Source organism: Galleria mellonella, unplaced genomic scaffold (genome assembly GCF_026898425.1).
Source record: "Galleria mellonella isolate WM207_F2 unplaced genomic scaffold, CSIRO_AGI_GalMel_v1 utg150, whole genome shotgun sequence".
NCBI lineage: Eukaryota > Metazoa > Arthropoda > Insecta > Lepidoptera > Pyralidae > Galleria > Galleria mellonella.
Window position 1 is genome coordinate 2,105,448 of NW_026442002.1, and position 15,297 is coordinate 2,120,744.

Below are 15,297 nucleotides of genomic sequence, written 5' to 3' on the forward strand. Positions count from 1 at the left end.
ATCTCATTTTGACCGTGAAGCGTTCAAGCAAAAACTACTCTGAACGCATTGTGGAATGACATTTGACACGGATAGAATCTTTTTTTTTTTATGCAACTTAGAATGGCAAACGAGCTGACGGTACATCTGATGGAAAGTGGCAACCGTCGCCTATAGACATAAGCAGTACCATGGACATAACAGAGTATACTGTTTCGTACATGATACCCCCCATGCGTTGCCATTCCTGAGCACTCAGGTGTTATTCCTTTGTACCTAGTAAATTCAATGCCATATTCCGCCCTACAAATCGAAACACAGTCATGTAAACACACCTGTTTCACGATAGAAACACGAGTGGGACAAAGGTGCCCAAGCAAATTACTTTTATATTAATAGGTGATAACTTACTTTGACTCCAACTACCGTTTTCGTGCTTATACCAAAAAAATCCTTTAGTAAATTTAAGTTTCCGTATTTATACTGACATCTTTTCCCCTTAGGAATTTACCTCTACACAGCGGAAGTATTTTTTTGTATTAAAACTTACAAAGAAAAGCGGTCAAACGCCCGAATCGATTTGAGGAAACGATTTTTTATTACAAACTAGCTGACTCGGTAAACGTTGTTTTACCATAAACATTATTTCTAGAACTATACATGAAAATATATCGTACTACAATTATTATATTCGATTGTCATCTTGGAACCCTATTGCGGAATATAAAAATAAAAAATAAATAAATAAACAGGTGTTGATCGTAAAAGCGTGAAAATTTGTGTATTTGTCAATGCTAAGTCATAATAAAATAAAAATAAAAAAAATTGTCAAAAAATTAAAAAAATATTTTAGGAGCGGGTAACCCTTATCATTGAGGGTTACGAAAATAAGATGTTGGCCGATTCTCAGACCTACCCAATATGTACACAAAATTTCATAAAATTCGGTAAAGCCGTTTCGGAGGATTTTGGTAACAAGCACCGCGACACAAGAATTTTATTTATTACAAAAATAGGTAAATACAGGTAGGTACTGGCCACTGATAATTTTGTAAATACTGGCCGGTAACAATTTGTTCTATTTATTCTTTCAATGAATAAATCAGTGTTTGACCAACTCGCTTGCGTATGACTACAGTTAAGATTGGGTTTCACGAAGAAAAACTGAATTTGACAGTGACAAAAAAATGTTATTTCCATTTAAATACTAAAAACTAATGAAGCAATTTTGATAAAATGCCTATGAGACCAACCTGTAAGTATTTATAATAATATAATAATAATATACTTTATTATCCAGACTACAATGTGGTCCATTTTGTTAGTAACAATTTTCTTACAAACTATGTTAGTAGAAAAAGAAAAGCAAATTGATTTAATTGAGCAGTTCACTCTGTTGTGAGCCAGCCGACTAGAACAGCATCTGAATGAAATGCCCAATTATAGGCGAGTTATATTTCTCGCCTATTACTTTTAGAATGCTGTCGGTGCTTGTCCTAACCCTGTGCAGCAATGATGCAATACTCTTTCTCCTTACAGCGTAGTAGTCATCTATGCGAGATTGAGCAAACATGCTGGAGGCGCTACAAAAGCGAGCTAGCCCCAACAGCACTCTAAAACTATTATTGTACTGGATTCGTAGGGCACTGAGTGAGGCCTGTGTACAGTTGACCCGCAGGCTGCTCGTGTAGAATATTTGGCAGTGTGCTTTCAAATAAAAAAAGAATTTTTCAAATCTGTTTACAACTGACATATGACTCTATGACCATTCTGTTCTTTTCAATTCCCCTCTTTCCCTCCGTATTCCCTTACCTACATCGGTTCCAGTGTTATTGTTTCTTGATAATTTAGAAGTATATAATTCGATTTCCTCTTTTATTCTTATCAATAATATTAAGTTGTAAATTTTCTTAGTTTATGTACTTTACATATATATATATATATATTTTAAGGTTAAATATATTGTAATTTCTATTTAGATATCTGTCCTTTTCCTTATATTATTCATTATTCAACTTTTCTGATCTTTATCCTAAATTTCTTCGTCCAAAACTCCTTTACTAAAATGCTGTTTCCCAAACTTTGTTTTTGGCGGATGCGCTTTGTGCCGTGCCATAAGAAAGGAAAAAAAAGTGAAATAGTTATGAGGTACTCTTTGATCTTAGCCAGAAGGAGAAGCGGCAAGAAGTTATTTATTTATGAGGTAAGGTACATAAGAAAAATACAAACGAGTTCAGATGCTGCGTTTTGAAGTTGTTTGAAAACGGCCGCAGCCATAAGATGGCGGATTAAATCAGAAAGGCACGTTTTTGAAAAGAATTTGTTTGAAGAACTTTAAAAAAATAAAAAAAAAAACTAAATTATTGAAGCGTTTTTGATAAAATGTCTACGGAACCAATCTGTAAGTATATCCTTTCAGATAAATAAAAACGTTTCTAGGGAGAACCGCGAGGAGGTCGACCTGGTTGGGTATATTGCTAGCAATGGGATTCTTAGTCTCCATTATTAACAATCCTATTTCGTCTAAAAGTATGTGTTTTTTTTAACGGGTGATAATGGAATTGTAACCCCACCCGCGCTATCGGTATACACCGGCGGGGCACCATTGAAGGATGATAGGTGACGATGAAGCATGTCAGTTAGCCCATCGTGATGATTTCAACAAGAATTGTTCACGATGGTTCCCAGGGGAAAGCACGTGGAGGTCGACCTAATAGGGCATATTGATAAAAAAAAAAACATGTGTTATCATTGCGTAAAATGCGGAATCTATGTTTTGCTTGTATGCCAGATAATAAAGTGATAGCGGACGTGTTCGAGTGCCACTTATTAAGGTTATTGCGGCCTAGCGACGAGATAATTAAAAATATAACTACTTAAATATCGCCACACACCTATTGCACAGCGCCATCTAGTTTGCAAGCTAACCAGAGGGAGACTTTGTACAAAAGTCGATTGCTTGAGTACCTCTGTCGCATTCGTGTTTCAACCGTGAAGCAGTTGTGTTCGTGTTGGAGTATTAAGTGTGGTCACTAAAGGTCCAAAAATATTATTAATATTATTCATAGGTGGCAACTCTTGTAGTTGTTTATGACAGTGTGTGCTCTCTTGTCTGTGGTCTTTTTCCTCTTCCTTTTTCCAACTGAAACTTGATGTACACGTGAGTCAAAAAGATAAATTAAATATTATTAAAAATATTGTCCGCTGTTTTTATAAAATACCATCAGGTTATGGGCTCAGTCATTTGTGGTGTTGAAAAAAGTTATAAAGTTCTGAAAATAAAAATTATCATCACGGGCATCCACGTGGTGAGTCGACGAAGCGGCAAGTCGAGAATAAAACTTCAAGATGGAAAAGCATTTCGAAAAATTAGCATTCAAGTTAGAAGGAACAAATAATTGGACCACATGGAAGTTCCAACTTCGTGTATTACTTCAAGCATTAGAATTATATGATGTAGTTGAAAAAGACGCTTTGACAAAAATGGCGTCGGAAGATTTCATTAAAAAGGATCGAAAAGCCCAATCATTAATTGTTTTAAACATCCATGAGAAAATAATGGTGCACATCATAAACGCAAAATCGGCATCAGAAATGTGGGCGAAACTATCAACCATATATGAGAAAAAATCGTCTACCAGTCTTCATATAGAACAACAGAAGTTTTTCCATTTACAATGTGAGGATGATGTTATACTTTTTATATCAAAGCTGGAAGAAATAAGAAATAAAATAAACCAACTGGACAGTAATACATCAATTCCGGATAAAATGTTTATTACTAAAATACTCATGGGACTTCCAAGTAAATACAAACATTTCATAGCAGCCTGGGAATCAGTTCCAGAAAGTAATCAAACAATAGATGAATTAACAGCAAGGTTACTCATAGAAGAGGAAAGAATGAAGGAATCAAGTTCATCAGTAGCGTTAACAACTAAAAGTGCTGTACAGTCACAACATAGAAACAAATGTTATTCATGTGGAAAACCAGGTCATATTAAAAAAGAGTGTCGTTATCGAATTGTCTGCCATTATTGTAAAAAATCTGGACACTCCATAGGTGACTGTTGGATAAGGAAAAATAAAGAAAATCAGAGAAGTAAGAAAGTTCAGCACACTAGCAATGATATCAGTAATGCGTTTGTTGCTAATATAAGTGATTCCAGTCAATGGATTGTCGACACTGGAGCTAGTGAGCATATGTCGTTCCAAAGAGAATCATTTTCATATTATCAGAAATTAAACCCTCCAAAAAAAGTAATAATAGGAGATGGAACTCAATTAGATGCGGAAGGACAAGGAACTATAGAGTTGTTGGCATATAATGGAAACAAGTGGATAAAAACAACAATATCGAATGTTTTATATGTCCCTAAACTGACTATAAATCTTTTTTCTGCAAGAAGTGTCATGGACAAGGGCCATGATTTACATATAAATAGCACAGAATGTAAAATTTTAAAAAATGGTATGGTAGTTGCTGTTGGTGTTAAAAAAAATAAACTGTATATGATGAGATTCACACAAGGGGAGCATGCTGCAGTCTGTAAAGAAGTGTGTTTGATAGAATGGCATAAGCGTTTGGGCCATCAAAACTTACAACATGTAAGAAATATATTAAATAAAAATAATATTATGTATGAGGACAGTCAAATTGAAAGCTGCGAAGACTGTATTAAGGGAAAGATGCATAAATTCCCATTTGAAAAGAGTAACTCAAAATCTACCAAAGTATGTGAGTTAGTACATATGGATGTCTGCGGCCCTATGGAGGTATGTTCCTTAGGGCAATCAAGATTTTTTCTTTTAATCAAGGATGATTATTCAGGCTACAGATATGTTTATTTTTTAAAAAATAAATATGAAGTGTATGAAAAAATAAAAAAATTTCTTGATATGGCAGAAAAGGAAACTGGAAATAAAATAAAAATAGTAAGAACAGATAATGGGAAAGAATTCATAAATAATAATGTTAAAAAATTATTTGAAGACAGAGCTATTAGACATCAAACATCAGTAGTTTACACTGCAGAACAAAATGGAAAAATAGAAAGAGATAATAGAACAGTTGTCGAATGTGCAAGAACAATGCTATTATCAGCAAAATTAAATAAGAATCTATGGGCAGAAGCAGTCAATACAGCAGTGTTTATTTTAAATAGAACCGGGAAAACAAATATTCCTGAAAAGTCACCATTTGACATTTGGTTTAACAAAAAATATGACATATCACATCTCAAATTATTTGGGAGTAAAGTTCACATACATGTGCCAGATGTGAGAAGGCAAAAATGGGATTCAAAAAGTTTAGAAGGTGTTTTTGTTGGATATGGAGAGTCTGGAATAACAGAGACCAAAGGTTATAGGATATACATACCTACAAATAATACAATAGAGGTAAAAAGAGATGTAATCTTTATTAAATCAACAGATGAAAAACAAACAGATACTTTATTACCAGAAAGTGAGGTTATATTAGATTTTGAGAGTATAACTGACTCAAAACAGGGGGAAAAGTGTCAAGAAACCACAAGTTCTATCATAGAACAGAGGACACAAGAAATAACTGAAAGTGATGTCCAAGAAACTCCACAGAGATCTCACACAGATGTACAAACTATAGAAAAACAAAAAAGACAAATAAAGAAACCATTGTGGTGGAATGATTATGAAACATCATTTCTATGTGTCATTGAAGAGCCAAAAAGTTATGAAGAGGCTGTCAGCAGTTCATATTCTGAAAAGTGGCAGGATGCTATGAATAAAGAATTACAAGTGCTTAATGAAAATAACACATGGACTGAAGTGCCTGTGCCTATCGGGAAAAATGTGATTGATTGCAAGTGGGTGTATAGAGTGAAGTGTGATATGGATGGGAACCCTACAGACTTTAAAGCTCGGTTAGTAGCCCGTGGCTTCCAACAAAATGACTGTTTTGAGGTTTATGATATATATGCACCAGTAGCTAGATTAAGTACCTTTCGTGTGTTGTTAGCCATAGCAAATAAGTTACATTTACCAGTTCATCATTTGGATGTCCGTAGTGCCTTTCTTTATGGAAATATAGATGAGGAGGTATATATGAAAACCCCTAAGGGTGCAATAAACAAAAATAATATAGTTCTTAAGTTAAATAAGTCGATATATGGTTTAAAAAAATCCCCAAAATATTGGAACTTAAAATTTCATTCTGTAATAACTAAGAAGGGGTTTGTTAGGTCTGAAAATGATTACTGTCTTTATTCAAAATGTGAACAAGGTAATAAAATATATTTATTATTGTTTGTAGATGACATATTATTATGTGCAAGTGACTATACTCAATTGTGTGAACTAAAAACCTATTTATCTGAAAACTTTTGTATGAAAGACTTAGGTCCTGTCAAAAATTATTTAGGTATATCTGTAAATCAAAATATTGGAGAGGGCACCACCGAATTAAGTCAAGAAAATTATTTGAAATTGTTATTATTAAAACTAAACATGTCAGACTGCAAAACACAACAAACACCAATGGAAAATAAATTACAACTTGTTAAATCAAAGGAAAATGATCCTTTTTATGAGAGAAAATGTAGAGCTTTATTGGGAAGTTTAATATATGCAGTACAAGGAACAAGACCTGACTTGTGTTTTGCAGTGTCATATCTTAGTAGATTTCAAAATCATGCTGATGAAAAATTGTATAATTCAATTAAAAGAGTGTTGAGATATGTAAAAAATACAATAAATTTAAAATTGATATATTCTTGTAAAAGTAGTGAAACAAAATTAAGTTGTTATGTGGATTCTGACTGGGGAAGTGATATTAATGATAGAAAATCAACATCAGGTTTTTTGTTTAAATTGTTTGATTGTACTGTTGCTTGGTCATCAAAAAAACAACAATCTGTGAGCCTTTCATCAACTGAAGCGGAATGTAATGCTCTTAGTTCTGCTATAGTAGAAGCGATTTGGTTAAAAAAATTAATTAATGACTTTAATTTATTTTGTACTGGTCCAATAATAATGCATGTTGATAATCAAGCAACTATAACTATTTGTAATGCCCCAGAAAGCAATAGAAGAGTAAAACACACTGATATAAAATTTAATTTTATTAAACAAAACATAGAAAATAGTATAATTAACATAAAATATGTACAGACTGGAGAGCAACAAGCTGATATATTGACAAAACCTTTATGTAAAGAAAAGTTTATATATTTTAGAGGCAAATTAATGATGATTTAGAATAAATGATTCATCTATGATATTATATATGTGTATATATATATATTTTTAAATTCAGTTCAAAATATTAGAACAGGTTCTTTTTGGTTATTCTTTTTGGACACTTTATTGAGGAGGGGTGTTGGAGTATTAAGTGTGGTCACTAAAGGTCCAAAAATATTATTAATATTATTCATAGGTGGCAACTCTTGTAGTTGTTTATGACAGTGTGTGCTCTCTTGTCTGTGGTCTTTTTCCTCTTCCTTTTTCCAACTGAAACTTGATGTACACGTGAGTCAAAAAGATAAATTAAATATTATTAAAAATATTGTCCGCTGTTTTTATAAAATACCATCAGTTCGCATGGCTGTGTTTCGGTTTGAAGGGTGGGATATGGCGTGAATTTACTGGGTATAGAGGAATAACACCCGAGTCCTCAGGAGTGGCAACGCATAGGGGCTATCATGGGCGAAACGGTATACTCTGTTATGTCCATTGTACTGCTCATGTCTATAGGCGACGGTTACCACTTTCCATCAGGTGGGCCGTCAGCTTGTTTGCCATTCTAAGTTACAACTTTTATACATAAAAAAAAAACTTGTTTTTTGTAAATACATACATATTATGGTGTGGCGACCACGTACGTATAAACGCAGTGTAGGACGACAAACCCACTAGATGGAGCGACAATCTGAAATGTGTTGCAGAGAGTCAGTGGATGCAGGTGTCTCAGGGCCGTTCTTTATGGCAGTCTATGGGGAGGCTTATGTCCAGCAGTGGACGGATAATGGCTGAAATGATGATGTTGGTATATATTATACGCTAGCGACCCATCCCGGTTTTGCACGGTTTTGTTTTTATATAAGATTGTGTTTCATAAATAAAAATACTAACTTCAGTTGTAGCAAAACCAGTAATTTTGATTTAGAAACTAAACTACTCAATCGATATTTATAAAGTTTCTATCGGATCAATCTGTAACCATATCCTTTTAAATAAAAAAAAAGAATTTTTCAAATCGGTTTAGAACTGACGGAGTTATGAGACAAACATAAAAAAAATACAACCATATTAAAAAAAAACCTCTTTTTTTTTCAATTGGTTGAAAATACAGTTTGGAACCTCTTTCTTTTCGTAGTCGGTTAATATTTTCAGTCTATATTACTCGCCAATAATGTAGCTTTTTATAGATGAAAGAATTTTTAAGTATTTGTTTAAGTATTCATTTTGGGTGTGTCGGGGTGCCCACGATACAGGTTCGCCCAGTGTGGGGCCCATTATATCTTGTATTTTTGTAATATAATTAATTTTCATTCTAATCTATGTTTATGGTAATAATAAAATCAATAAAAAAATTATAAAAAAAAAAAGAATTTATCAAATACAAACAAAAATATTTCCTCTTTATAATATCATACTATAAATTGCCTATCTCATGCCAATTACAAATGTTTGGGGTGGCACATTGACCCCAGTATTGTCAGCGTGCTCCAAGGTTGAACACATTTAGTGATGTACCGAGACGAACTCTTTCAATTTCCGATTAATTTGGTACTTGTTAACAATTTAAAATTGTATTCGATATAAAAAAAAACCGATTTCAATCATAGTAAAACCGGTTATATTCATTTAATAATTAAAATACTGTGTGAGTCACCATAATAATTATTAAATATAATTAAAAATTGTGTCCCACGAAAAAACCGACTTCAGTTGTCACAAAATCAATATTGGTTTGAAAATTAAACTATTGAAGCGATTTTAATAAAATGTCTATTTATTTCAATTCAATTCAATCATTTATTGCTATTTCAGGTGGCTATTCTATGGGATCAATCTGTAAGTACATCCTTTCAGATACGAAAGAATTCTCCAAATCCGTTTAGAAATGAAATTAAATTAATTTATTTTGCTAGAATGTAGGTGGTTTTAGATGGAAGAGGTTTATATTTTCCATATATATTCTGTCTCTATGTCGGCGTGCAAATTATTAACAATATGAGAAATTTACATAGTTCTATATTATTGATTGAATCGGTTTTAATAAAATGTTTATAGGACTAATCTGAAAGTATATCCTTTCAGATATATTTTTCCAAAACGGTTTATTAATGACATAGTTATGAGGTAAAAATAAAAACTAACTTGGAAACTCTTTCCTTGTTTCAAGTCGGTTAAGAAAAAAATCGAACTCTGACTCGAGTCTGAGGACTCAAACAATCACTCGATTATTCAAATATTTTATATTTATTTCTAATATTTACTTGCAAGAAGATAATAAATATACAGTACCTAATTTTTTCTTTGGTAATTAAGTAAAATATGAATGAAACTAGCTTTTACCTGCGACTTCGTACGCCTGACCAGGATATTTTCACTAACCATGATAAAAGCTAGTCCTTCTGCATCCCATATTTTTTGTTTTGCTGTTAAAAGGTTCCGCGATTCGTTACGATCTCCTATACTGAAAAGCGATGATGTGGTAGATTTCTTATATTAATTTTTCTTAAATATTTCCCATGCACAAATATAGCCCCTTATTCATTAAAACTTCAAACCTCTAAAAATTATTTTAACTATTTAAATATTTTGTCTCTTACTTTTGTGATAAATTACTAATTTGAAAGAAAGTGACAAAACAGTGTAATAGTTAATTTAACTATAGGTTTGCAAAATGCTTTATTTTTTATGAATAAGAGGGATAGTCTAGATGCAATTTTTTATTATGGAAGGCAAATTCAAGTCAGTATTAAAACATCACCAAAGCGCAACTGTGGTTAGCAACTCACCTGCCAAGCGTGACAACTATTGGCAAAACCTTCCAAGAAGAAGGCGTATGATCAGCAGTGGACAGTAACGCTTGACTTGATGATGAAGTCAGTATTCGAGTCTAAATCATTGATCTGGGTAGTTGTAGCATCAGCGTTTTCAAGGCTGATCACACTACTGTCGCAAATATCAATGTTGCATGGTATCAGAATCATACAATTGTAAAATTAAAATGGAGGGGGAGAGGAGATTGGTAGTAATGGGAATTAACAATCTCATTGCTAGCATATATTGCTATTAGGTAGGTATTATTGTATATTGTTGTTTTGATGGGTGAAAATGGTATGGTAACCCCGCCTGCGCTAACGGGATACGCTGGCGGAGCACCAGTGAAGGGTGATAGATGAGAATGAAAACAGGCCAGTTAGCCTATCATGATGAATTCATCAGGAATTAATCATGATAGTTTCCAGGGGGAACCGCGAGGAGGTCGACCTGTTTGGGTATATTGCTAGCAATAATCCTATTGCTAGCAATATACCCAGCCAGGTCGACCTCCTCAGTCTCTATTACTAACAATCCCTTTCCCCCCGAATCATACGGTAGTAAAATTGGAGTCAGTATTCGAGTCAGTTTGACTCGGCACATCACTAACCATTGACCCGGGCAGTTGTAACATCAGCATTTTTAAGGCTGGTCACACAGCTATAGCAAATATCAATGCCGCCTGGTATCAGAATCATACGATAGTTTATTGCTACGTTATCTACTTTGTTACATGTATATTATGTATGGCCAATATATTCAAAGCTTTTTTTGTATGTTGTGCCTTGATATACGCGTAACATTGTCGTCATACAGCCGTTTATTGTCCATCGCGATACATAAGCCTTCCTTATAAGGGATACCACGCTTGGCAAACAGGGTTTTTCTTTAATGAATGATAATGGAATGGTAACCCCGCCTGCGAGGAGGGTAAGGGATTGTTAGCAATGGAGTTTGATAGCCCCATTGCCAGCAATATGCCCTGTCAGGTCGACCTCCACGTGGTTCCCCCTGGAAACCATCGTGAACAATTCTTGTTGAATTCGTCACGATGGGCTTACTGGCCTGCCTTATCCTCACCTGTCATCCTTCACTGGTGCCCCGCCGGTGTATACCGATAGCGCGGGTGGGGTTACCATTTCATTATCACCCATAAAAAAAAACCCCCGCCTGCGCTAATCCTCACTGGTGCCTCGCCAGCGAATACAGTTAGCCCATCAGCCATAAAAAGAAACTGACTATATGGAGTAAGTACCCATAAAACAGTCTGCTGACGTCAAATAGTAGTACAAAGTTATTGAAGTCGCTGGCGGAAGATCCAAAAAAACACCAATTTTATAAATATAACTAAATTTAATTCTAAAATTAATTATTACAATAATAAGTGTCAGTCAGATCGATGTGTGATCCGTAAGTGAAGTTATATCAAATCAAACATAAAGGAAATGGGTATTTTTGCTGCGGGAATTGAAATGCTGACTGGACGCAGGTGTCTTTCTCGGTAGCGCACCTTCTTGCGTCATGCTAGGTGGTCCGATCCGATCGCCGTTGAGGGTGTATCGTAAATCGTAATACTTGATAGGTATCTACTATAACAACAAAACAAACAAAAAATAGATTGTTATTGTTTATTTTGTTCTTGCCTTGTGTGCTACTGTGCGAGCCGCATGATTCTTTGAATAAATTGTTTCTTTCCTCTTTCTTTCTATTATTTTGATTCGTTACTAATTTCAATTGCAATAATTTTAGGACAGAACTTAGTTTCTTTTTCACTTTTTCCATTGAAACCGACGCCAACGTTGAAGAGTTTGCCTATTAGAAAAAATCAATTAGACTTCCGTATTGGTTCAAACGGTTCCTGATTACAGATCAAGAAACTCCGGCGAAGAAGTGACAGTCGATATTTATTTATTTACTTACTAAAATTTTAATGCACAGTAAAAATTTACCAGAGGGAGACTTTGTACAAAAGTCGATTGCTTGGGTACCTCTGTCTCATTCGTGTTTCAACCGTGAAGTAGTTGTGTTTGCATGGCTGTATTTCGGTTTGTAGGGTGGGATATGGCGTGAATTTACTGGGTACAGAGGAATAACACCTGAGTCTTCAGGAGTGGCAACGAAGGGGGGGGGTATCATGGGCGAAATGATATACTCTGTTATGTCCATGGTACTGCTCATGTCTATAGGCGACGGTTACCACTTTCCATCAGGTGGGCCGTCAGCTTGTTTGCTATTCAAAGTTGCATAAAAAAAGATCTTTTGTCACGTCAGTATCTCTCTTTATTTAGCGAGGGTTCTCTAAAACTTTGTCACGTCTACTATACAATGGTCTTTTAATCTGTGATTGACAGTGAGATTTGATAGGAAGTCCCATGACCGATACCATAACAACCTTCGACTCGCAGCATCGCGGTTGTCTCCATCAAAAAGTGATTTAAAAATACAGAGCAACTACAGAAAGTTTGTACACCGAGGCTTCAGGTGAGAAACTAAGGGCCTAACCTATGGGACATTATGGAATTCATTCTTTATTCTATATTGTACACAAAACATAATAAAGCAGAAAAGGCAGAATAGACGCGGAAAGTTGAATGGATGCGTACATGTCTCCATACAAAATCGTTGTTTTCTATGGACAAAAGCTGAATAAGTGTGAGTAGTCCCTTAGGGGGGTTTTGTCAGTAGTTGCCATGCTTGGCAGGCAGGTTAGGAACCGCAGTTAGGCTTTGGAGATATTTTAAGAGGGACGCTGCTGCCCATCCCTCGGCCTCTTTTACTCGGTTCTTACGACAGCCGACGATGATCCCAGGCTCACAGGCGGTAAAAAAAAAGCCATGGGAGGAAGGGGTGACCTATTCTATGCCGGGACCACACGGCCAATAGAACTTAACGAAAAGCTAATTAAATTTTGTTGCATTCATCACAGACCCACTCTCTCAAAGAAATTAGTAATCGAAATAATTAACCAATGAATTGATTTTTGATTTATACTACTAATTTACCAGAGAAAGACTTTGTACAAAAGTCGATTGCTTGGATACCTCTGTCCTATTCGTGTTTCAACCGTAAAGCAGTTGTGTTTGCATGGCTGTTTCGGTTTGAAGGGATATGGCGTGAATTTACTGGATACAGGGGAATAACACCTGAGTCCTCAGGAATGGCAACGCATGGGGGATATCATGGGCGAAAGAGTATACTCTGTTATGTGCATGGTACTGCTCATGTGTATAGGCGACGGTTACCACTTTCCATCAGGTGGGCCGTCAGCTTGTTTGCCATTCTAAGTTGTATTAAAAAAAAATGTAAATAATCCTTTTTTTTTGTATTTCCAGCATGAGACAATCTAGACGAATGATCGAACTCTCAAATCGCATAAGGTGTCTAATATTATTATCAATGCTTTTTAGTATTTTATTTACCATTCTCTCCGTTCAAAATTATAAATATATCGAAGAGATTCGATTGCAGTTACAAATACAAGAAGACGAGAATAATGCACATAATTTTACAATTAAAACTGAAGGCTGTTCCATTCCTGCAATGAATCCATTCGACGTCGGCATCAAAGAATTCGTGCATTTTCCTAAAAGTTTAAAAGAATGCGATAAACGGAATGAAACTCTCTTGAAACGTAATCGAACACATATTTGGATAAATAAAGACGAAATTGTTCTAAACGATGAGCTAAAAAATAATATAGATTCATTAATATGCTGTTACAAAAGTTTCTTCATGCCAGAATCAATCGTGAACATTAAATTGCCATTCGTCGACGACAGAGTAAAATACGAAAGTTGTATAAACTTTTCTGATGCCATAGAAGTGAAAAATGAATTCGTGCGAGTGACGTGCAATGTAGGAGAGATTTGTGTACACGATGAATTTTTTATTTTCGCACTAAAAAAAGATTACCACGAACATAACGGTGTAAAAGAAATATCAAGAAATAAGACGGCCTACAACGTTCTGTTCATAGGACTAGATGCAGTTTCGAGATTAAATTTCCATAGAACTATGCCGAAAACGTTGGCGTATTTGCAAAATAAGGGCGCTGTGAGCTTAGACGGTTTTAATAAAGTCGGTGACAACACATTTCCGAACATGATACCTATGCTGTTAGGTATATCATCAAAAGAACTACAGAAGACATGTCTCCCTCACAGGAAGGCCGCATTTGATAATTGTCCATTTATTTGGGAATGGTTCAAACAAGCTGGATACTACACAGCGTTCGGAGAAGATGGCTCGAGATTACGGGCGTTCAATTATGATGGAGCGGGTTTTATCGATGCTCCCACCGATTATTATCTGCACACGTTTATGAAAGAGGCCGAGAAGAATTCTGGTAATAATAAGGATATATTTTCATACCTGTGCATGCACGATAAATATTTTTATAAAGTCCTCTTAGATTACGTTGCAGATCTAACATTTACGTTGAGTGACAAGAAATTGTTCGGTTTCTTTTGGGAGTTCAGTATGACCCACGATTATTTGAACTATCCGATGATTATGGATGATGATTATGCGAGTGTTTTCACCGTATTGGAACGTAGTAAATATTTGGATGATACTGTTGTGTTTTTAGTCAGCGATCACGGTATGCGGTGGGGTGGTATTAGGTTGACAAAACAAGGCCGTTTGGAGGAACGTTTGCCATTTGCATTTATATTACTGCCGCGTTCATTTCGCGATAACTATTCAGATGCGTACGACAACTTGAAACTGAACGGTCAACGGTTGACTACACCATTCGATATTCACGCAACAATGTTAGACTTAATCGACATGGAAAATATTAGAGACGAAAAGATTTTTACGAGAAAACAAGAGAGTTACGGAGACAAAAGAAGCATCAGCTTATTTTTACCGGTACCAAGCAATCGGACGTGCGAATCGGCCGAGATCAACGAGCATTGGTGTACGTGTAATGAAGAGCGATCAATTTCAAAAGACGACCCCTATGTAATCGTGGCGTCTACGTATTTAATTGAACATTTTAACGAAATACTATCGGATTACCCTCAATGCGCGCGTCTTAGGATTGGAGAAATTATAGAAGCTTTGGAAATAGTTGTAAAGCCATCTAATAATGAAATAGATTTGAGAGTGATCACGGTGGTGTTACGGTCAAAACCTGGTGATGGTATTTTCGAAGGTACTCTGCGTCATGTGAATGGTGCATGGAGTATTTCAGGTACGGTTAGTAGATTAAATTTATACGGCGATCAAGGGAGATGCATGCCTGATTTGCGTTTGAGATTGTATTGTTATTGTGATTTCTTGTAA

General features: G+C 35.2%; 1 protein-coding gene across 1 annotated transcript; it reads left to right on the plus strand.

The window, feature by feature from the left end:
- The first annotated feature begins 3,327 nt into the window (after window positions 1-3,327).
- On the plus strand, window positions 3,328-15,297 carry LOC113520884 (uncharacterized). The gene is made up of 4 exons (XM_052892201.1): window positions 3,328-3,658; window positions 4,043-4,174; window positions 4,886-5,882; window positions 13,341-15,297. Exons 1-4 carry the CDS (start codon window positions 3,328-3,330, stop codon window positions 15,295-15,297), a joined length of 3,417 nt encoding a protein of 1,138 aa, XP_052748161.1.